The sequence below is a fragment of the Patella vulgata genome, chromosome 6 (assembly GCF_932274485.2).
Source record: "Patella vulgata chromosome 6, xgPatVulg1.2, whole genome shotgun sequence".
Classification (NCBI taxonomy): Eukaryota; Metazoa; Mollusca; class Gastropoda; family Patellidae; genus Patella; species Patella vulgata.
Window position 1 is genome coordinate 50,611,158 of NC_065884.2, and position 26,060 is coordinate 50,637,217.

Consider the following 26,060-nt stretch of genomic DNA (forward strand, 5'->3'; position numbering starts at 1 on the left):
GGATCACGCGAGGACGTCGGGCGCGAAGGTGACCCCTATGCAGTCGATTCCGAATCGTCTGGCCACTCACTCTCACACCAGTGTCTGTTTGAAGACGAGCGCTGATCTGATTTGCTGTGATGACACGATTTCTCAAGGCCAAGGTACGGATAAATCGATCCTGGGCTTGAGTTGTCGCCCTTGGCCGACCTGAGCGTGGTCTGTCCTGTACAGATTGTGTATCACGGTATCTGGACCATAGCCTGCTTATGACAGACTGAGAAACATTCATCGTCCGCGCCACAACCGCCTGTGTTGTGCCGATCTGTAGCATGCCAAGGGCACGTAACCTTTCATTTTGGGTAAGCCGACGCATATCAAATTTGTTTTCTGGTCACTAAAACAATTAAACTGATGTTTCCACCCTGGAATTCAATGCCACAATGACTGTAACATTCAAAGTCAGAGTCGTGCAAATCTTGGGTTGGACCCCCATGATGATCCCAAGCATTCCATGCGGTAGCTATTGGTGCGTTTGGGCGTCACATGTAACTGGAAATGTTTCTTCTGTTAGGTTCTATAGTGACTTTTTTCGTAGTCATTTGCATATTTTAGTATTATGCCCCCAAAATCAAATATCCCCTACTTTTTTGAATAGTATATATACGGTTCAATTTATATATTAATAATTCGCTTGCATATTACAAGGGTCTTTAACATTGGGAGGACATGCGGTCCTAACCGTTGTCACCTAGAAGCCAAGCGGGAAATCGAAACCAGACCACTTGACTTAATTAATGAAAGGTGTTATGATCTATTTAAGAATTTTAAGCACACGTCAATCCAATCGACCCCCCCCCCCCCCCCAACCCAACCATAAATAGAAAACTGTTAAGACTAGAATAGGTTCATTTTGTTGAAAAAGTTTAATTTCAAATATAATTGAATGATACATATGAAATAATCAAATGACAGCAAATTTACAATAACAATTACAGTTAATAATAGGTTGTGATGTCTTTAAATTAATATTTGCAGTAAGATTTATACTTAATGATCTCAGAAAACGATGGCATTATGTTCTAAATATATGCTGCTAGAGATGGAGAGTTAAACATGCATATGTAAGAGCTAAATATGCCTATTGCAGGTCTTTCTTTAGACCTGAAATGTTATCTAAATTATTATTTAGACATTATTAACCTATCCAGACCGTAATCAACTCTCAATGTCATCGCTAGCCTGCAATGTTTATTGGATTAGGTTCCGATTTCCTGTTCGACTTCCATTCATAATTTAATCATAAAATGGATAATCGAGACTATGTTTTTTATCCGTCCAACTTTAGTAATGATCGAGGCTAGGCCGAAAATGCAATAGCTAAAATCTCGGTTCAGAGTGGATCAATTTGACAATAACTTTCAGCAAATTCTCTTTACATTATCTAGTTTTTAACTATAATAGTGAACACTGCCAGCTCTTTATCTAATCTCCCATAAGTATCTATAAGACCAATATATACAAATGCAAAAATTGTATAGAGAGAGAGACAATACATTAAAAGTTCCCTCTCCAATATATTTTAGTGAATAAAACTTGATAATTCTTCTGGCCCTGTGCAAATATCTGAAGCTCAATGATACTTATTTTACAAGAAATACAATCTCTCCCGATTCCATATAGGATTGGTCACTAGTACACAAGTGTTTGGCTAATCACTGAAGTGATTAAATTATTCAAAGAGAGAGGAAGAGTTTGATGTCCACCGAACACATACTAGTACTACATGGTCCAATGTCATTACAATAAACTGCTTTCATTGAGAGTCCTTAGCACTTAGACGTACCCAAAGAAAACCCACATGGTTGGACAGGCGACCCTAATCCTTATTACCTACAAGCAGAGAAGTGGCACAATGCAACAAGACTCAATGACAGACCTTATGATTTAAAATTTGTCCACCCATCCCCCCCCCCCTCCCACACACTTTTGAATCTTTAGAAAAGGCAAACCGACCATTTCTTCCCATACGTAAGGGTCCTTAGCACTTGGAGGAACCTGGAGAAAACCAACATGGTTGGACAGGCGACCACTCCTCATTACCTACAATCTGATTAAAATACAGGTCTATATTTCGTTTCCTTTTTTTATACTTTCGATGGCCTACACTACATGAAGTAGTAAAGACAAGTAAAACGAAATTTTGAACTATAAAAACGAAACGAAATAGGATCTGTGTTTTAAATAGATTGCATTACCTACAAGCAGAGAATCGACACCATGCAACAAGACTCAATGACAGACCTCATGATCTAAAATTCAGCCACCTATATCCCCTATTTGAAACTTTAAAAAAGGCAAACATACCATTTCTTCCCATACTTATACCCACTTTTATTAAGGGTGTCCCGTGTTATTAAAAAAAATATTTCAACAAATCAGTTCAGGTCATTCACACAACTTTTCTTTTCAAGTAACCCTACTTTCTTTCAAACTGTTAAGCACTTGATACAATGCTGTGAAAAAATTCTTAACAGTTATGTAAAAAAGCAGGAAACGTTAACCAGATTTTATTTATTTCATTAACACCAATTAAAAACATTTGGGGAGTGTTAATAAAATCAAGAGTATTCTGTGTTTATTTTATGACAAATTTCCGATTGTGAAATTACCAGATGCCTGATGACCTAAAATAAAAAAATTAAGGCTATACAAAATAAATATTCTGGGTCTCAGATACTTCTGTGTCACTTAACAAGAGCATCGCTAACACAGCAATATGCGTTCCCATTTCTGCTTTGATTGATATGGTATTTTTTAAAATGAAGAGAATGAAATATGAAATGGCTGCAATAACTGTAATATGATGTAGATCGGATGAAAACTTTTGTCGTTCACAGGGATCAACAAAGTCAACCAAGGGAAATAACTCTAGAATATTTAACGAAAATTACTAAAATTCAATAGGCTTCTTTTCACTAATTTAAATAATGTACATAAATTTCATACAGATCGGATGATAACTTGAGTGTTCACAGGGTTCGACAAAGTGAAACAAGGGCTATAACTCTAGAGTCTAGATGTAATTAACAGAAATTGCTGAGATTCAATAGGCTTCTTCGTTTCACTGACTTAAATAATGCAATTAAATTTCATACAGATCGAATGATAACTTTTGTCGTTAGAGTGTTCACAAGGTGCAATAAAGTGAAACAAGGGCCATAACGGAAATTATTGAAATTAAATAGGCTTCTTCATCTCACTAATGTCGACAACTTATATCAATTTCAAAACAATCAGATGATAGTCTGTAGAGTGTTCACAAGAAATTCTGGACGACAGATGAGGGCGACGGCAATATACGACCACATTTCCATGTGGACATATTAAAAGGAATATAAGAAATACATAATATGCCAAGTTCCAAGCTAATCCATTCAGAATTGCGGCCTGTACACGATAACACAAAAATGAGGCGTGGATCTGCGCCTGGGGGTCAGGACATGCACCAAAATCAATAGTTGCCGACTGCCGTCCTTAGGCTATAAGGAATACATATGCCAAGTTCCAAAACGATCCATTAAGAATTGTGTCCTGTAGGCAACACACAGACACACTAAGAAAAAATGTGCGTGGCTCTGCTCCAGGGGGGATCGGGCATTCACCAAAAAACAATCGGGAGCATCCTTAGGTTATAAGGAATAGGTATGCAAAGTTTTATGCAAAAAATTAAAACAATCTCATTACCTCATAAATATTTTCCCTCGGTTACAGGATGCAAAAATTTGAAGTATAAATGTTACTGACAATCATGAATGACATTAGATGATCATACATTCCTATGAACAACATGAGATGAATGTAGTGTCTTGAAATGTGATGTGAGAATTCATTTAGCCCTTTGACATAATAGAAACACAAAAAAAAACCTCCCTCTCACATCAGATTTTTCTGAAGGATTGTCTGAGAACCAGAATATTATTTTTGTATGGCCTAATACGGTAAGTCAGTGTTTTAAATGTGACTTACAGATTAATTTCCCTACATATATGGAGGCCATATATGTATGGAAATTAATCTGTATTTTCTATTACATACGAATTTGAATATTTTGTTGACACATGATTTTTATGTGTGGTCTAAAACTGCCTGCTTAAATAACGATAAAGAGTTATGTCCCTTTATTTTCAGTAAAAATGTCCGACAAAAAAAAATATTGAAATCCCATCAGTGAGAAAGAAGTTTTAATGTAAACGCACCACAGATCAAATTTTTTGAAACAAACAAAATTGAATTGAACACGATATATCGTTGAATCAATGCAAAGCGATTCACCTTCTCACGATTCATGAATTGAATCGTGAGATGCTGAATCAATGTATCGCGATTCTTTTTTATGTGTTTTTGTGACCTCAGTAAGTAACCTGTCACTCTTAATTATTCACATCACATGCTATCCATAGGTAGACAAACACTCCTAAATTGTTTTGGTCCTTGTTGTGATCCAGATCAATATTGTGATATAAAACAATTTTATTTCTTCGTCATCCACAGGACTAAAAATATCAATTATTCATTTATCCAGTTTTCTTGGTAAATAATGACCTGGTTATAAATCGTGATACGAATTGTATCGTAGCACCTGAATCACGATATGTATCATATTGTGACTGCAGTGGCAATATCCAGCACTAACAGAAGTGGGGCTACACTATGTCTCACTAAGACTTCTAGTCAAATCTGTGTTGTGTTTTTCATTGTGTCTCAGTATAAAAGTAAATAACCTAAAGGCACAACAGTCTTTCTGTAAATCAGACTATTGTGAAACAAGATATTTATAATAACAACATTGATTAATTAAATTTCCTTGATATAACAATGATGTAATATAGTTGTCCACTTTTTTGTATTGCGAAAAAAGCCATTTTGAATCTTAGTGCCTATATCACTCGTTATTCTGATGTTTGCATTAATTTTTCAAAACACATTTAAATCAAACTCCCTTCAGGTGGCATTAATTTTATGACATATTAATTTCTTATCCTAGAGTAATCTTTTAGACCAATGATTCTCAACCAGTGTGCCATGAAATTTTGAAAGGCACACTAAGAAAATTATTCACTAAAGAAGCCAGCTATTTGACTGATGAAATTCGAAACACTGCAATAAAAAAGTTCATAGCTGTGCTTTTCTTTATTTACGTTTAGTCATTCTACGTGTCTATGACTAGTCTGTGTGTACTATTGTATGCCGTCTATGACTTGCCATGTTTTTATTTTGCAAAATTCAAATATTTTTTCACAGTGCCGCTATATTTTTTCATGTGTTCCAAGGCGTGCCGTTGGCAAAAAAAGGTTGAGAACCACTGTTTTAGACAGATAAATAGACACAATGTTTGACAAGGTAATCAGGTTTAAATGTTTGTAGTCATGATTTTAAAAACTGTTACCCTCTAACATTTGTGTAATAATGGACTAATGGTGTATATAAATCAATAATGTACAATGTATAATTCTAACTTGGAGGAGGAGGGGGTGGGGGTGGAACCATTTGTTGTTGAGTAGGGTGGCTACCACCACTGTTGCTTGTAGGTGGAGGAACAGGGGGTGGGGGAGGTGCACCCATTGGAGGGCCTGGAGGACGCATCCCTCCATGTGGCATTTGTCCAGGATGCATTGATCCTGGAGGAGGCATGGGAGGGGGGTTCATACCCATAGGAGGTCGATGGCCCATATTGAAATGACCAGGGGGTGGCGGTCTTTGGGGCATACCATGGGGAGGACCATGTGGAGGGCCCATGTGTCGATGTGGTCCTCCATGATTCATTGGAGGAGGGGGTAATCTTGGAGGCATTGGATGTCTGGGTGGAGGGGGTCCACTTCCAGGAGGTCCCTGGAACATTCCCTTAGCATCTAACTTGAAAGCAAATTGAAGGAAAAACTGAAATAAAAAAATATATATACATATGAAAACCAGAAATAATAAGACAAAGGTGAGGCTAATGTCTCCTGCATAAATCCCCCAAAATAAACAGATGACACTTCGATTTTGTAAAATAGTCAACAATCAAATTGCTCAACTCTACTTAGTTTAAGCAGAAAACGTTCAACAATGAAGTTAATCAATACCAGTTTCACCAAGTTATTAGTGACCAAAAGTCTTAACCAATCAGTTGCTGATCTCTGCTTAACCATAGCAGAAAATGCTCATCATCAAACTTAGTCAAGATATTCACAAAATGGACACCTACACCAAGTTAAAAGTAACAATGCATCATTTGTATTTTTTGATAGTATTAAAAGGCAATTGTATTTCAATCTGCTCAAAATCACAACCATCCACTGGTCTATAGACGAAGACTTCGATTTAAATCACCAGCAAAATCCATGCTTTAATAATGAGTAAGGTATCGAAACCACATACATGTTGATCTACTAATAGTCGCCAAAATAAAAAACGGCGGATTAATCTAGATAAATGAAGTCATAGAATTATTTTGGAGTTATTTCAAATTATTACTTATTTTGGTGGTTTTTTTCTTTTATTCTGAGTTCAATAAATATTAAATTTATAATAATTTTATGTGTTTCTAAAAAATGAAAAACAAGCTAGATTTTGTCAAAATAGAAACAAGAAAAGAAAAACAAAACCCACCCTCCTACATTAATGTTTTTAAAAGGATTGTCTGAGAACCAGAATAATTTGTTTTTTGTGGCCTATAATGTAAAATATTGTATTGATGGTTTTCTTCTATTTTTGCATTATACCCCAAATCTGACGATCAGTATGGTGACTTATCATACATGTTTTATCAAGATAAAGATGGTTCACCAATAACATACATGTATGCATGCCAACCATCCATTTTAGTTCGAAAAAGTATCACAGATATAATGGGGCTGAGATAAGGATTTCTGAAGCCCTTCCATACTGATTAAGGCAGTTTTTAAATCTATGTTTCCAGTGAGCAATTCTGTTATATAGCAAATAATTACGCTTACATATATGATAAATTAAATTGCTGTACCTGTTTTGTATCTCTATTCCAATGAGTCCACAATTTCTTTGGATCTTTATCTACTTCACGACTAGGTACCTGTAAAATACAATATAAGGTTAAACAAATAATGACTGGTGCCTGTAATTACATCATTAATATCTCCACTACATCCACATTCCAGAAGCCTGCATAATCCATGCAGAAAAAGCTTATTAACGAATTTCATCAAGTATACTCAATTAGAATCAATAGTATTGTGTTCCAAAGAATCGACATATTAACTTGCTTACCTCTGCTTAAGCTAAGCAGAAAATACTCATTCTCTAACTAGGTTAAGACATTCACATAATGAACATCTACATGTACAGCAACTTTCTACCTCAGATAAAAGGAAAGTTATTGTGTTCCAAAAAATGTGACAGAACAACAAATTCACAAATCTATTTCAATAGTACTTTTTAAAGTAGCTTGCTTTCTCATGCAACAATTCTTATGTAACAGTTTGTTTGTACCCACTACCTGCTATACTTAAAACAGAAGTCACAATTACTGTACCTTAAATGCAATTGTTTCATATGGTTCTGCAGCAAACAAGAGATACTGCCATTTCCTGTCTGGTGGCTCCACTTTTTGTTCATAAGCTGCCATAAATCTATAGCGAGGATGAATGACTTCAACTATTTCAGGATAATCAATCTGTAAAATACACACAATGAATGATGTTCAAGAGAGAGTGAGAGAAATGGGGTTTAACAACCACTCGACATAAACTATGTCTATTCGAGACAATAATTTTCCTGACCGGGTCTTTTAGCTAGCTGTGGGAGAACTGAGTCAAATACCTACTTTGCTAACTTTGTATTAATGAACATCAGTTCATCCTTTCTATATAAAACTACTTATGCACGGAATAAGAAAAAATTTGTTAGAAGCGAATTTTTATTGCCTGGAAATAATGATGAATTTAAAATTTGATATCATTCTCTTTTTTACCCAGCATCAAAATATACATGCATAAAATCATTAAAGTGCTTTGATTTTATTGATGAGTACACAGAAATGATAGAATTATAACATACTTGAAATAAAAGACTTTGCTGTCCAGTCTCTTGGTCTCTTTGTTTTGTTACTGGAAAAAGAAACACTTCAGATGAATGTAAACATTTCGTTTGTATATAATTATAAATCTAGTTCAGTTAGGGTACTTAAGATTATTGGAGAGAGAGGTTCTATCTAGTTTTTACCTAGAGATGGTTGAAAACCCTATCAAAGTTTTATCTTATCAACATTACAAATCATACATTTATCTGATTATGTTATTTATATTAATGTATGATTATCCAATATTATTTATGATTGTCAATAACATAACCGAGTCCATCATGGTACATGGTTTCATTTAAATTTTGAATAGTACAGGTTCCTGTAACAAGGGACCAGCGGCTGCCAGGCAGGATACGCCCACATTTTCGAGAGATGGATAGAGAACAAACTAAAAAGAAAGCGATTTTTCGTACAATCAGGGGCCATAATTCAGGAAGTTACGGTCCGATATGCACGAATTATGACCTCTATAGGGTCCACAAGCTAAAAACGCGATTTTTCGTACAATCAGGGACCATAATTCCAGAAGTTACGGTCCGATATGCGCGAATATCGAAAGGAACCGAGATCTTTGGGTTATAAACTTACATTTCAAGTCTCAACAAAATCGGATAAAAATTGTGACCTCTATAGGGTCCACAACCTTGATATACCATATTTTTACGCTATTTGAGAACGAACGGTGGCCATTTTGTCTATCAATTTTGGGCCGTTTTTCATGAAATTCGAACTCATTCATCCTTAGGGTGTAACGGTGATATAATAATACGTTTTTTTTAAATCGGATAAAAATTATGACCTCTATAGGGTCCACAAGCTAAAAATGCGATTTTTTCGTACAATCAGGGGCCATAATTCCGGAAGTTACGGTCCGATATGCGCGAATATTGAAAGGAACCGAGATCTTTGGGTTATAAACTTACATTTCAAGTTTCAACAAAATCGGATAAAAATTGTGACCTCTATAGGGTCCACAACCTTGATATACCATATTTTTACGCTATTTGAGAACGAACGGCGGCCATATTATCTGTCAATTTTGGGCCGATTTTCATGAAATTCAAACTCATTCATCCTTAGGGTGTAACGGTGATATAATAATACGGTTTTTTAAATCGGATAAAAATTATTACCTCTATAGGGTCCACAAGCTAAAAACATGATTTTTCGTACAATCAGGGGCCATAATTCAGGAAGTTACAGTCCAATATGCGCGAAAATCGGATAAAAATTTTGACCTCTATAGTGTCCACAAGCTAAAAACGTGATTTTTCGTACAAACAGGGGCCATAATCCATGAAGTTTCGATCCGATACATGCCAATATCGAAAGCAGCCGAGATATTTTGGAGATAAACCTATATTTCAAGTTTCGTCAAAATCGGATAAGAATTGTGACCTGTAGAGTGTCCACAAACAATTGTGGACGGACAGGGGCGACGGCATAATACGTCCACATGAAAATGTGGGCGTATAAAAATGTGAAGGTGCAACAATTAATGAAACTGTTTTTTATTTTCTTTAAAAGTTCTAAGTTCTCCAGTAACAAAAAATACACAATAAAATAGAAATCAAGAACAATTGATCCAAGGGCCACACCAATTTAAAATTCTGTTCTTTGGGAACACCTATGCGACATTCTGACTCCAGTTTCTTCAAGGAAAAACAGATAATTAAAAACAAAAGAGTACTTAGGCCTAGTTGCTCTTCTCGAAAGATTTTAGTTCCAAATATCTAAGTTTTGAAATTTGAACAGAACATTGCACACAAGAATTGAGTGGGTTACTTATTGATCAAGAGTATGGAGAACTAAACATAAAATTGTTTTAGTCTAAAAATCAAATACAAAGCCCAATGGAGTATTTTATTTTTATACCCCATATAATATTTAGAATGCCTGGTTTTGGAAGGATTGCCTGGGAACCAGAATATGTTTTGAATGGACCAAATGATCAATATAATTTTTTTATGTCAGACTCAACCTTTCTATTAACTTTAATGTTAATGCTTGTCTCTGAATTCTTTCCCAAATTGGAGTAGAAAGCTTTCTATTATAGATAGAAATGAAATGAAATGGGGTTTAACATCTTACCATTCTGCTCTGACTTGGCTAATAAAGACGAATTATAAACAGAGTAACTTATGACAATGTCTTGGTCCATGAGATTGACCATAGAAATTTTGAGACACATAAGGAGATACTTATCAAACCCTCAACTCCATATAAAATTCAAAGATAGGTTGCCAGGCAACGAAACATACGCCCACAGCAGCTAAATCGTCCGGGCAGTCAACAAGAGTTGTCGCATATTTTTACTTTTTTCGGTAATGAAACATTTATAGTACACTAAAGTCTGATTAAGAGCAACAACTCAGAAAACCATTAGAATTTGTTTGGTTTTTATAAAGTTCTGCCCCATGCTAACGTTTTGTATACAAAACTTTTAATACTGTATCATGGATTTAGCTGTTCCAAATCATAAAAATTCACTGAAAATCAATATACTTGTTCGTCTCAAGATCTTAAACTCTGTGTATCAATCTGAAGTCAATCAGATATTAACTTGGACCTCTAGAGCGTCCACAAGATTTTTCAAAGTGATCAAGGGCCATAACTTTGGCAGTAATTATCAGAAATCTTTGAAAATCAATAGGATTCTTCGCCTCGTGACCTCAAACACTGTGTATAAATTTAAAGTCAATCAAATATTAACTTTAGCCTTTAGAGCATCCACAAGCTTTTTTGAAGTGATCAAGGGCCATAACTCTGGCAGTAATTATCGAAAATCACTGAAAATGAATAGACTTCTTTGTGTCATGACCTTAAACACTGTGTATAAATTTAAAGTCAATCGGATATTAACTTTAGACTCTAGAGCGTCCACAAGATTTTTCAAAGTGATCAAGGGCCATAACTTGGGCAGTAATTATCGTAAATTGCTGAAAATCAATAGGATTCTTCGTCTCATGACCTTAAGCACTGTGTATAAATTTAAAGTCAATCGGATATTAACTTTGGCCTCTAGAGAGTCAACAAGATTTTTTGAAGTGATCAAGGGGCATAACTCTGGCAGTAATTATCGGAAATCGCTGAAAATCAATAGGCTTCTTTGTCTCATGACCTTAAACACTGTGTATAAATCGGATATTAACTTTGGCCTCTAGAGCGTCCAAAAGATTTTTGAAGTGATCAAGGGCCATAACTCTGGCAGTAATTATCGGAAATCGCTGAAAATCAATAGGCTTCTTCGTCTCATGACCTTAAACACTGTGTATAAATTTAAAGTCAATCGGATATTAACTTTGGCCTCTAGAGCGTCCACAAGATTTTTTGAAGTGATCAAGGGCCATAACTCTGGCAGTAATTATCGGAAATCGCTGAAAATCAATAGGCTTCTTCGTCTCATGGCCTTAAACACTGTATATAAATTTAAAGTCAATCGGATATTAACTTTGGCCTCTAGAGAGCCAACAAGATTTTTTGAAGTGATCAAGGGCCATAACTCTGGTAGTAATTATTGGAAATCGCTGAAAATCAATAGGCTTCTTCGTCTCATGGCCTTAAACACTGTATATAAATTTAAAGTCAATCGGATATTAACTTTAGCCGTATAAAAACAAATTCAAGCCCTATTCTCTGATACTAGACCAAAAGTTGCAAAAAAAAAATCATCATACAAAGGCAGAGAGCTATAAAACACATGGGAATTGCATTCCTGGGTTCAAGGGATTTGTTATTGTGGTTGTTCTATTTTCTGACCATTTATTATTCAACAGAATCATATCAATGTGACAAGAGTAATTTCAGGGCTCTTCTTCTGGATTTAGTTTCTCTTCTTACAGATTTATCAAAGGAAAACATTATCACATACCTTTATAACCAGGGCGTCCAATTTTAACAAATTTTTTAATGTCAACTTTGGCTTTCTCTGGTGCTGGTTGTGCTGGCGCTTCTTTTGCTTCCTTAGCTGCTCGTCTTGCTCTAAAATATTCATATTAAAAATGATCATTAGTAACAAATAAGTTAAACATCTGGGCTGTTTGATATATGGTTTAAAAATACTTCCCCACAAAAGTATTTATCGGGGGTTACCAATAAAAGTATGGTAATTTTGGTATTATGGAAAGTAGAAACATCTGAAAAACACCTATGGACCGCATACAGGACAAAAATGTAAGGGTTTCCCTAACTGGCAACTCGACGATTAGGGATGTCTGCTCGAGTGACGTCAAAGGTTGTACGCGAAGATTGTCTGATCTCCCAGCGGTAGCGAACACTTGATGTGCATGCTGATAAACTTGATGGTGAGCTGAAACGTACAACAGTTTCTGAGATAAAAAACATGGAAAAAGACAAGGGCAGTGGACAATCCGAGAATTTAATTAGGCTTTGATATTTATGATAAAATGAACAGCGATTAATTGTAAATATAATGCACTCATTGATAGCAGTTAGATCTTTAATTTGATAAGGCCAACTTCAATTTTGGTCAAAGGTAACGAGATGTAAACAGGGCTAGCAATAATCCCGACCCTAACCCCCGAAACCCTAACAATTGCATGCCCTAACTTTATGTACATCTCAACGACCTTGACGAACATTGAGCTGACCTTAAAGAAATTTAGCCGTTGCTAAGGTAGCATGTCAGCCAAGTCACGTGACACAAACATGACCTCTTTTTAATATAATACAATGTTTGGAGAAGGGTTTGAATCAAAATTTTTAAAGATTAATTTGTTTGAATATGCTTTAGTCCAAACATATCATCAAATTGTTGGTATACTGATATTTCACATGTTCAGGGGACTTTAGCAGCGAGCTGAAAACCCTACTTTTTTTCAGGTACAAGCCGTGGTGCGAAAGCACAACACTTGCCTTAAAGACAGACCTAATGATCTAAGGCATATAAAACCTCTCGGTTAGTAAATCCCACTCTACAGTAGTCTACGAAAGCAAACCAGACTACTTTTCTTGTTACTTTTTTAATTCTCCTGTTAAGTTAAGCAAATATTTTTGGGGCTAAATTCAAAGTGATTAACCTGTTATTTTAACAATAGATTGACCTCAACATTGAAAGGGAATGTACCTGGGCCAGGTTTGTCAGATTTGAATTTATTTCGGCTAAAGGAATAGCAACCTGAAAGTACATAAATTTGGATAAAAAAAAATAATTCAAAGTCTACTTACAAATTAGCTTGATGTTTTTTACCCTGTGTATGAGCCAAATAGCTTCCCTATAAAATAAAAATTACAACAGATTATAAACTATTAATTTCATACATTATCACTGTTTAATGTTATATTTATAAGCAATTCTACAAGATCTCTCTTTATCGCCCAATTAGTGCGTTATATCACCTGATTGATATTTAACAACATCTACTATCTGCAACAGGGGATATTGCTTCAACTTAAATGTACTTTTCAAAAGTCCCTCTATTGTAATTACCTTTACATATAGGCAACATTAAATTCAGTATTAAAAAAGACAAAACTTAATAAGCATACCAAAGATAAATCTATTTAAAGAGTACATACTATGGTCGTATCAAAATTGCATGTACTTGAAGCCAGTATTTATTATAAAAACTTTAGCCAATTGCACACCAATCTAATTAAAATTATTCAATATGACTTTTTATGACTCAGACTTTGGTTGCAGCAATAACTAGCGGATGCTGCATAATCGTGATTATTCTTTTAATTATGATATCGTATTGGCCCAAAATCAGTATATCGGGAAATTTTTTCAGTTATCGCGATAAATCAAGTAATCACCAGAAAAATGATTATAGTCAGAATCAGTGATGGGATTTTGCCCGTATATTCCGGACTTGTCGAATCTTTTTTCCAAACGCCCAAAATTGTCCGACCGGGAATATGCCCAATCGGACATCAAGACATTGTGAATAATATTCAAAATTCCGAAAATAATATAGTTTACTGAGTGTATAACTACCACTCAACCAGACTATCGTTGATAATACGCTGGATTGATTAGGTAATTAAGTGATCAACGTATTTATCGTGTTATACACGGTCTATAAACCTACCATGATTAACTACTTAATCTGCCTTGATTGACTGACTTAATCCTTTGTCGGACAATTCATCAATCTAATCTTAAACAGAAGCCATCGTTTCCCCTTTGTCGGACTATTCATCAATCCATTATAATTTTAATCTTCGTGTTAACCTCATGGTTTCTGCATTGTCGGACATTTTAATCGCATTGATGTGAGCCGACAATATGTATAAACTATTCATAGAAGTAACATATTGTAAGAGTATATAACGCCCAGATCAATAGACAGTCATTATAATTCGTCTGCGATATCACTTCGGTGGAAGCGAGTGTTAAATAATACTATTTCACACACAAATATATCCGAAAAATATTAGACATTTCTAGCACGCGGTTACAGCACTCGGGGAAACCTCTGCAGATTCCGTAACTCTACATCTAGCTTCGGCTGCATGATGGTATTATACCGGTATTAGAAATCTTGCGAGACGCGTGAAATTATGAAATGAATACGTGACTTAATTCACGCTTCTAATGTTGAAGAAAAGATTCTATTTTGATGGCATATTCTCGGATTTACGATCTTATTTTGAATGGGGTTTATGTTTTTAAATAAAGAAATAAGTAATCTAGGCAATGTTGACAAATATGTCGATTGAAATAGTGTAAGTACTTAATTGTTTTAGACGATAGCGCGTGCTAGAGTAGAATGCGATTATTTAGCGGATGGTGTCATTCCTCGGGATATCATATTCTTACCCTCTGTACATAAGTCGTAACGGAGTATAAGACGAATGCCGGCCTTCTAATGAAAAATGTATCGACTTATGACCCGAAAATACGGTAATTTTGGAGGAATATGAAACAGTACAGATCGGCAGCAGTCGGCACGCTTTCATTCTATTGTATTACGAATTTTGTAGGAATATTACTGACATAAATTTGAATACCGTACGGGAATTAAATATGAAAAATAACGAGGTGCACCTATTTTTATATTACGGACGAATTTGAATATTTTGCTTACACATGATTTTTGTGTGTGGTCTAAAAACTGCCATCTTAAATAACGAGTTATGTCCCTTTATTTTTGGTAAAAATGTCTGCCAAGAAAAATTTTGAAATTCCATCACTGGTCAGAATGGAAGTTATTTTAAATACATGTATAAACAGCAGTTCAATTCCGGTGTGGCTGGATATAGAATTATCCCGAGACTGGCGATTAGTCCTGTGCAGAATTTCATCTAGATGATGTATGTATTTTTAATGTTTAAATATTATTATTTGGACAGAAATAAAAATTATTTCAACGATTTTACTCACACCTTCATAAGAGGTAATCATATTCACTGTTATTTATAACCCGCTGAACCGATGTCGGTCGTGTAGACCAGGGATTCCACTTCAAAATTTTCACTGCCATTCATTTTTGATAACGCACGTAACCTTTGCAAAGTAATTTCATGTTTTTTATTCATGGTAGGGTATGGTGAATTCACGTGTCTATACCACTTTGTCAGCGTGGGGTACACAAAATATTATATATTGGACTTAAAAATGAAATATTAGTAAGGCTTATGATAATTATTTATTGATTAAATATTCCCTTTTGGCTACTTAAATAATCGAAATAGCTAAATTGCCCGTAGAAAAACCATTCCAGTAGCTGACACGTAATTACCACATGATCTATAGAAAACACACTGACCTGGATAATTTTGAGTTGTAATACAATAACTTCGAAATGAAGATAAATATATAATTATCGATGGCATATATCTCACATTTATTGGTTTTAGACCATCTCTTACGGCATAATGGAAATTTAAAGTCAAACATATAATAACTTTAGCCTCTAGAGCATACACAAGATTTTCAAAGTGATCAAGGGCCATTACTCTGGCACTTTATACAGAAGCTGATGTGTTACTATTTTTGTCAATCGGGGATATGCGGAAATTAACGAATAACCTTGATTAAATAGACACACGCGATAAAAACAATAATATTTACCAGAATTCTTACTTTGCTTTCTCATTTTACAAAATGAAATGAAATGGGGTTTAAGATTCTACGGTTCTGCTCTGACTGAGTTAATAAAGTGGGGGCATATGTCATACAGTGTGCTACGAGAGAAATATCACCCGGGCAACAGCGCTATGGCCTACTCTTATATCAAATTCCTACTGCCAAGGGATCTTTTACATGCACGCCAATGTGTACACAGGACCTTGGTTTTTCGTACCATACAAATGGCTAGACAGCTGTCCTTGTCCGATTCTCCATCCTGTGCCACTAGCACTATATTTTATTTACACTGACTTATTTTCAAATTGAATACTGTTATAAATACTTGAAATTGACATGAGTGGTACTTGGCTACTTGATTCTCTATGTCAGGTTTAAAAGTCCCTATTCATAGAGTTACTTCCCTGTGTAATGAATTGTGTCTGGTAGTTTGAGAAGAAAATGAAGAGTTCAGTTTTGTTTAATGATTCGCAGTTACTGCAAATCAAAAACATCAGATTTTGGATTAGCAATGGCCAAAATATGTATTGCAAATTACGCTGCGATACTGGAGTATGTGACTTTCTTGTTGTCTACTCACATCGGAGGTGAAATTTAGACGAATGTATGACAACTCATCCCAAGATGACTCTGCTGAATAGAAGACCACTTATCCCAAGAAAGAAGACGACTCATCCCAAGTTTTTCACTTGTCCACAAGCTAAATATGTGGTTTTTCGTAAAATCAGGGGCAATAATCCATGAAGTTATGGTCCGATACATGCCAATGTCGAAAGGAACCAAGATCTTTGGAAAATAGACCTCTATTGCAAGTTCCGTCGAAATCAGAAAAAAATTGTAACCTGTAGAGTGTCCACAAGCAAATTGTGGACTGACGGCATAATACGTCCACATGAAAATGTGGCATATAAAAATCATTCTGTAGTTAATTGTTTCATTTTATTAGAGGATTATGGAATCAGTCAGGCGTTAATGAGTACAAATACCGGCTGTGTGTTAATCAAGGAATTAATATTTTTAATACGCATTCGGTCACTGTGACGTCACTAGCGTGTTTTCAATAATTGGCAGAGTCGTTTTTACAGGAGGTCTATATTAGCGCGTTTTAGTGAAGATGGCTCAATTAATTTTAATTAGATTGGTGTTAACTACCTGTAGAGTGAATAGTAACTACTGGCTATACATTTAAGTACATAAAATTTTATTTGGTCATTTTATGTGCTCTATAAATAATATTAATCCTACTCACCTCATTGTTGTGAAGTGTCAAACACAGTTTACATTCATAAGAACCCAAATGATTTTTCATAAAATAGGGATCTTTATTCAAATCTATGGTCTCTAAGGCCAACTGTCGCAGTCTCTCTCTCCTATCCCTGTTGGTCTCAGAGGCGGAGGCCACACCCCCTGACCCAGTCTTGCCTCCAGCCCGGTGCTGGAAATCCATGTTAAGTCTTTACTTCTGTAAGCTTATCCTTTAAAAATAAATAAGAATTTAATTACCCATATGCAATTGATTTTGTGCAATATTCCTGTGATTGTAAAAAGAGTAAAAAATATTTCAAATTCTTAATAGTGCAAACTGCAAACATGTGCTAAAAACAATGGTGCATGTGTATATACATGTACATGTAAAAAGTCAGTTAACTGGTCCACAAGCAATGTACTGTATCATGCCACAGTTTAGCCGAAAACCGTTTAACGGTAAATTCTATAATCCCATAAATATGCAACCTGATTAGGCTATTCATAGGGAGTAGGTCCAGCAAGTTGACTTTGTGAAAATAGACCATGTGGCAAATGAAGACAATCCACGCAATTAATCTATCCCATAAACTTGCTGGTTTTTCATAACATGGCCAAGACATAACCGACTGATATCCCAAACTATTCTTTTTAAGCACAAAAATATGAATGGTGCCATTCACTTGTCAATATTCTGGTAATCATTATTAGTGCACGTTAATAATAATCAACTTTTGTTGCGACTCCATTTGAAATTCACAGCGAATATAGAATTTTCCCATGACTATGCATAGCAATAGATCACTATTATTATTTCTCAGCAAATCAGCGCTTGTGAAATTAATTACCATGTATGGTTCAATGTCATATAAGGCACTGCATACTACAGACGCAGAAACTAAGGTTAGATTTGTTACAAAATTACAAGGGCTTCATGGATATGGATAACATGATGCCTTTTGGTGAGTGATTAAGCTGTCAATGTAATTGTAAAATACCTTTTCATAAAGAAGATAAACGATGTTAGTCATCATAAACTAATCTTATCACGAACATTTATCCATCGAATAATATATATTCAGATTTCATATCAAGTCAATTAAATGGTGTGTAAACATCTTCGATTTGTATTCATTATGTCTGAAATCATAACGCCAATCAACAAACAATACGGGGCCACTTTATTACAAAATCATCGGTGAACTAAACTCGGCCGTCATCAGTCAATCATGCTCATTGATTTTTGGGTAAATAAAACAATATAAACACAACCGATGGGTAAAACTTACTTATTCGAGACAATTAACGTGTGAACAAAATGAAATGGGGTTTAACGTCCTACTGTTCTACTTCGAACTGTTGGGCTAATGAAGACAGACATACGCCATACAGTGGGCTTTAAGGGAAATTTTGCCCAGACAGCGGCACTTACGCCATACAGTGGGCTTTAAGGGAAATTTTGCCCAGACAGCGGCACTACGGATCTTTTACGTTCACAGGACCTCGTTTTTTTGTCCCATCCAAACGACTAGACAGCTGTCCTTGTCAGGTCCTCCTTCCTGCATAACTCGTATCATATTAAGACAATCTGATTAAAATACAGATCTATATTTTGTTTCATTTTTATATACTTTCCATGGCCTACACTACTTGAAGATCTGACAAGTTGTAGCAATAGGTCGCGTCAGAGGTCATACGAACGGCTTTTGACCTTTGACGTCAGACATTTGATTAACCAATCAGCATAGATGTTAAGGTGGATTACCCACAGTTCCGTGCAAAACATGCCTAAAGCTCGCCGTGACAAACTGTTTCATTGGCTAATCACTCACATCATTCAGAACACTCCTATGATAACAACTCTTCTAGTGTAGTAAAGACAAGTAAAACGAAATTTTGAACTATAAAAATGAAACGAAATAGGATCAGACCGATATTAAGATTATATTGTATACATGTAAAGTATTAATTTAAATGCATAGAACCAATTTGAACCCCACGTATGAACTCATTAAACCCCTATGTTATTGACCTACAATACAAGACATACTGTCCACTACATATTTACACATATTTACGGACGTAATAATTTCAAAATCAGAGAGGCACTTTAATCAAATTATTCTAGAAAATGACTTACTAAATGGATCAAAGGAATTTTTTGTGAACAGTATGTTGACGCATTAGTGATTAATTCATCACAATTTCAAGACATTACGATAAGGTTTAGAGTCTGTACACAGTCTATACCAGTGATGGGATTTTGCCCGTATATTCCGGACTTGTCCGAATCTTTTTTCCAAACGCCCAAAATTGTCCGACCGGAAATATGCCCAATCGGACATCAAGACATGGTGAATAATATTCAAAATTCCGAAATTAATATAGTTTACTGAGTGTATACATGTAACTACCACTCAACCCGATTATCGTCGATAATACGCTGGGTTTATTAGGTAATTAAGTGATCAACGTATTTATCGTGTTATACCGTCTATAGTATAAACCTACCTTGATTTAACTACTTAATCTGCCTTGATTGACTGACTTAATCCTTTGTCGGACAATTCATCAATCTAATCTTAAACAGAAGTCATTGCTTTCCTTTTGTCGGACTATTCATCAATTCAATAAGAATGATTATAATTTTAATCCACACTGTATCGGTACTGTTGGGTCTTCTGTGTGTTCCCACTGTCTGACATGCTGCCTCAGATGCCTGTGTGAAGGGATTCTGCATGTGCTGTTGCACAACATGGCGGTCTTGTCAGAGGCGGATCAAGGCTCTGATTGGCCCTAAGCAGCTCGACCCTTTGCGGAACTGGTTTGCCGTAGTAAAACTAAGACCGCTTAGTTTGTCGCTTTTTTCAGCATTTCAGCATCATGTTTTTTCTGTTCTCTCTTCTCTCATCCACACCTTTGCCTTTGGCCCATATCAACGGCAAACCAGCCTACGTCGAAATGACACGGCGACCTTCGCGTAATGAAAGAAAGACAAATTTCAAGAGAAAATAGCAAAAACTTTTTAAAAATGAAAGCGAAACCGGATGCCAGGCTAAAGCATGGCAAGCGAGTGACCAGTCTCCAGGTTGGAGTGATTGATTACACTAAAGCTCATCTCAAGCGTTATGGTGTCAGTGACCGCGTCGAGCTTCTTTCCTCATAGTGAACGGCCGACACAACCGAGTGAGGTTCATCAAATTTAAAAAGGTCATCAAAAATTTTATGGGCCCTCTTTTTTCTTGGGCCCTAGGCAGCTGTCTACACTGCCTATGGGGTAATCCGCCTTTGGGTCTTGTCACCTTGTGGTAACCTTGTCTACCAGTTCGGAAGCCATCATCCGTGGTGTTGGTGGCCCGAAGGCCGAAAGCAATGCTGAAGCTTGTAGATTGGCAACGGCTTGGTGAACTGTCCTGATTCGTGGCATGCTTCTGACGTTGTAGTGTGAATGATTCAACCAGGTATATGGGTGCATTTTATAGGGCTGGTCCCGGTGAACAGCACGTATAGTATAAGTTACATGAAAATCATGGAGAACACATTACCATCTCAGAAGACAGGTTGCGTTTCCTGGGTTCAATTCTGTGTTTGGGAAGGAGCCTTATTGCTCAGGTAAAATTGGAGATGTGGTCACAAATATACAATAAAAACATTTGGCAAGTTTTATGCAATTCGTCTATTCCTTTATAAGATCCACCTTCATTTATTTCCATAAGTGGACGTAAAAGTCGTAAAAATTCAATTCTTCTGAGGTGACCTAAATTTCATCGGCCATACTGTAATGACGGAAGGTGTGTCAAATGTACATGTACATTATCATTCAGACGAATATTCCCTGTATGCTTTGCACTAGGAGGTACTGGTGATGTCCGGGACTATATCAAATTACAGTTAGACGACCGTTAGACATGTGCAAATGCGAGAAAATAATTGAAATATTAACAATTTTAATTCTTTGAGACTGAATTTGTTATTTTCTGAAAAAAACTAAAATTAGTTTGAATCGTCTGCTTTATCAATTCCTTGTTAAATAAAAAATATTTTTCATAGCACATATCACGGTGTACGGCCAGTCTTCATTTCCATCCATATTTCCACGTATTCATGGTGTCAAAATTAAACACCAGTGGCCATTTCATTGGATTATTGTTTACCAATATTGTTTAATCATATTTACTATAATTTTTCAGGTTCCTAGAGCTTGGTAAAAGATTTGATTGAAATTTTAGCTGTTTTTATTGTTATTGATATAGTCAGGCTACAGGTTTTGTTTGTATGGCATAATGATGATTCATTTGTCATGTTTTATTTTTTGATATTTTAAAATTATTTAGAGAAAACTTAAAATCATTGTAAAGGATATAAAAAGAAATGTTATTTTATAATTATTCAGAGAAAACTTAATTTTATCACAATTAAAAATTAAACATACATTATGCAAGAGCTAAATCTGATTATTGCAAGCCTTTATTTAGGCTTCAGATGTCATAGAAATTATAAATTAGATCTTTATTTACACAACAAGCACAAAATCAACTCTGTAGACCCACGGATGGCTTGGATTCGGCTTGGATTTAAACAGGATTTCATTGAATGATTAAATTTTTAAATGGCGTCGTAAGCGGAGATTAACCGTTACGTTGACGTCATACCCCCAGAAATTTTAGATCGAGGCTAATTGATAGAGTGTACGAAGAGAGGCCGCTGTTAAGCGAGGCCGCATGTAGGTCAATTTGAATGAAAGTTCATTATATACGGCCTTGACATTATGTTTAGTTGTGGTTAAAATGAGAGTTTGGATGTCGGTATTATACGCTCTTTTGTCACTTGCGTTTACAGAAAAATTATGGAAATTGATAAACATCGCAGCTAACATCACCCCAGTTGAATTGCAGCCCCATTGGGTCACTTTCCTATAGTATTTAGTATTTGTCTGCTTCGGGAGTTACGTAGGCTTACCAGTTACAGTACAAGAGTACACGCAGGCTAACAAGAAGTCGGCTATAATTATGCCTCATTGATTTGGTCCATTCCTTTCAAACTTTCGCTTCTTATCTATATATTAAAATCTTATTTTCAATTTGTAGTAAAAATAAATGTGATCCGAATTGAATTGCAACCCCGTCTCAAACCTAAAAAGGCTAACAGTACCACAACCATTGAAAACATTACTTGATAGTCGAGATTATGTAGGTGGAGTTAACACCTGTCAATCAAACGGTCAGCCATTCTCGGAGACGGTGAAGAGAGAGTTGACTCCTATTTCTAGTCAAAAATTACAATGGTGATAACTTTGTTCAGAATAAAGTAATTTGACTGAAGTTTTCAATATATTCTTCTTTCATCATCCATTTTTGAACTGTTATAGCAAGAATGGCCAACTCTATATTAAAATCTCCCATAATGTATCTTTAATAAAATAGTTTTATTGTTGATTTTAACTTAGTAAATATGATGTAGACATATGATATATGTAGTGCAACAGGTTTTTGTTTCTTACGATTAATTTCCTTTTATTAAGTTTCATATTATATTTAATATTTCATAACTGGTCAAAAGAAAACATACTTCCCAGTTTGATTTTATTATTCTATCAGAAAACCAATTTTCAAAATCTTATGATTTTAAGATTTTGTTTAATATTGTTATTTTAATTACTTTTCTGTACGAAATATGGTTGATTTCCTATAAATTGATTTGTAGTAAATCTGTATATCTAGCACGTGTGTAAAAGTTGAGCCTGCTCCAAAGTCATTCAGTCAGTCAAAATATTATTTCATCATTTTTGCCCGTTTTCGCCAGAATTTTGGAAAACCCTGCTTACCTATGAGTACCGGTATAAAACCTGCTACAAAAAAAAAAGTTCTGAACCGATTTTAAAAATTTAGACAGATTAATGATTCTCAGGATTTTTTCTAACTGTGTGGTGTGCAAAATTTAAGGTCTGTAGCTCAAAAATTGAATTTTGGATGGCAGAATTTTATATGGCCGAATTACGTAAAGTTGTGCGTGACCCTGTATGTAGATATCAATGGCGTCCTCAAAGCCTGTTTGGCAGAAGGGAACATATTTTTAACAGCATGTTGTGTTGCACATACTGACACTAGCGAGGTAAGCAAGAAGGTATTGTTATTGTAGGGTTTCAGGTCAAAGTTTCAAATGACAGAAAAAAATTTTTTAAAAATATTTTGTGAAAATATACATAAAATGCTACCCAAATTTTTTTTTTCATCAAAATATTCTAATTAGATCCAAAGTTATGGAATTTTAAAATCTGAGATCGACGTCAATAATGTAATCAAAATGCTCTATACCAGTCAATGCGTGGCATGGCACCATAATAAGTGCTTTTCAGTCATATTTGAGTGACGTCATAAGCGGTATTTTCCCTTCAGAATCGCTTGTACCAATTTTAAAACTGAAATCTGCACGTTATTGTCAGCTAAAATTTATTAAAATCGTAATAATTTGAATGATAATATGTCAAATATTTATAATCTGGATGATACCCCAAGAAAGTTTTTTTTGCTTTAGTCGAAATTTAGCAATTTTCAGTCATCAAAACAGTTAAATCCCATTTTCTCCGGGTCTAATTGTCCGATCACGTGGTATCAACAAGCATAATAACCACAAAAGTGTTAGCTATCATTTGATTGGTTCTATATCAAAATCCCCCAGGAACTAAGCTGCGGATTCACCAATGAAGTGAGTCGTAGAATGGAAAATCTCAGGCCGTGTGACGTCAGAGCGGTATTTTCCCGCGAGCGTCTCATGTAAACAAACGGTAATTTCGCTTCCATTTCCGATAATTTTTTAGCCTGAATCTTTGCAGATATTGAGATTGATATTAAACTATTGTAATACAATCATTAGTAATGCATTTACATGTTTACATGAAATAGTAATTCAGAATCGTAGATCGAAGTGGGCTATATTTCAGCCGCTGGCTGTTCGATTTCACGCTAAAGTCACGTGACCTGAAACCCCTAGTTATTGTATTATTTTCTCACTAAAATGTTCCTTTACTTACATTGTTCAGGCGTTCACAGAGACTGACACACGACCGTTTAGCAGTAAAAAGTTGCCCAGTAAAATTGACTGGGATTGATTTTAGTTTCGACACGGATTCAATAGCACGGTTCCTAAACGTAATGAGACCTACGTTTAGGTACGCCGGTGAAGCGGTGAACCGCTGACGTAATTTCGTCGTCGCGAGTCACGCTTCAGATACGCCAGCTCGATTTGTGTATCGGCTTTTCTTCCTCGTCGTATTGTTGATTGGTACGAAACTGCGGCTTCAAATGAGGTTATTTTCGTAAATAAAAGGCTAGCTTTTCGCCTCGTTTTTGAATTTTTACTCTAGCTGCTCCGTGTGCAGAGAAATCTAAACATGAAAATGAAAGTAGAAAACAACACGATTTTTGGGATGGATACCAAAATAGCATAGGGTTATAAATATATAAATTAGAAAATACATATATTAAACTTTAATTCTGTGAGTTTTCAATGAAATCGGTAGGTGCGGAGCCAAAATATGTAGTGCGGAAAATTTTTGATCCAGTTTCGCCGTGACCGCCATGTAAGAAAGTTAGAGAAATTTTACCGCTAGCGACTGCGCGCGATGGCCTCACTTTTCCTTCTTTGTTCTTCGGACAAAAAGAGCGTTAATTAGCGACAATTAATTTGGCATAACTCCATTAATATATGGCCTTTCAAGCTCATTTTGGTGTCATTGTAAAGCTGCTGGACAGCCCTATCCAGAAATAACAGAATTAAAGCCATACGGGATTTTTGAATTTTTTGTTGTCATCCCTACTACGTTCAGTTCAGAGCTGAACTAGGTTGGCACATGGGACATGCCTTTACAGTTGATACAGACGCTAGTCTGAGACTGACTGAACTCAGGGAATCGTTCACAAAGCAAGGGTTAGGCAGCACAAAAAGTATATTAATCTCATTTGTCTTAAGCATCGAGATTCGTGTGCTACGTCTATCTCACCTGTTTTTAACTACATTTACAAAGAATAACTTAGGTTCCGCGTGTTTTTTTCTTTGGCATGAACGTCTCGAGTTATTTCCGTTTCCTGTTTTGAAGACCCACAGTGAAGAAGACGATTCGCCTATCTCGGTTGAGTTAAAGTCTATTCGCATCAGCGTTCGCCAGCTTTCAGCCTAGTGGATTCTTTTTTTATAATATTATGTTGTCATAAAGAAAAATGCAATTTAATAAATTACCAGGTACTTCCTCGACAGTAGGAGAGGTCATAAATATACACACAGATTTGAGAAAAACCGACGAGAAAAACACATGTCGTTATTAGTTCAGCTCTAGACGTAGGTCATTACTCGCCCTGTACGAAATACTTCAAACCATATTTATAATGGAGTATGGTATTATGTATATGTTCAACACAAACTCACTATTTTAGCAGACATTTTGCAAGTTATGGAGAAGACCAATGTGGTTGATTTGTATTATATCAACAATAATAACGTTAAACCATGGACCGTATATAGGGCGGCAGAGAATCGGACCAAAGGGACTTCGTTGTCTGTCCATCTATATACGGTCCATGGTCAAACAACAGCTCGGCGAAAAGTCTTTGGTACGAATTATCTAAAAATAATTTCTTTTCGGGCGATCGCTCTTCTCAATTTCTATTCCTATAGGATTTTTTA

General features: G+C 35.6%; 1 protein-coding gene across 1 annotated transcript; it reads right to left on the reverse strand.

Moving 5' to 3' along the window:
* Positions 1-882: 882 nt before the first annotated feature.
* On the reverse strand, positions 883-25,497 carry LOC126823617 (splicing factor 3A subunit 2). Its single transcript, XM_050552564.1, has 8 exons — positions 25,381-25,497; positions 17,386-17,611; positions 13,271-13,317; positions 11,955-12,064; positions 8,059-8,108; positions 7,535-7,675; positions 7,007-7,075; positions 883-5,919 (listed from the first exon to the last, which is right to left on the reverse strand). Exons 2-8 carry the CDS (start codon positions 17,581-17,583, stop codon positions 5,494-5,496), a joined length of 1,041 nt encoding a protein of 346 aa, XP_050408521.1. The 5' UTR covers positions 17,584-17,611; positions 25,381-25,497; the 3' UTR covers positions 883-5,493.
* Between the last annotated feature and the right edge of the window lie 563 nt (positions 25,498-26,060).

What these genes read in the sequence shown, in the direction of transcription:
- LOC126823617 (XM_050552564.1), bottom strand. Translation starts at nt 17,583, where the DNA reads ATGGATTTCCAGCACCGGGCTGGAGGCAAGACTGGGTCAGGGGGTGTG. An exon ending in AAAAAACATCAAGCTAATTT is followed by an intron (nt 12,065 to 13,270) that starts GTAAGTAGACTT and finishes TGAATATTTTAG; the next exon opens with AGCAAGACGAGCAGCTAAGG. An exon ending in ATGAAACAATTGCATTTAAG is followed by an intron (nt 7,076 to 7,534) that starts GTACAGTAATTG and finishes TGTATTTTACAG; the next exon opens with GTACCTAGTCGTGAAGTAGA.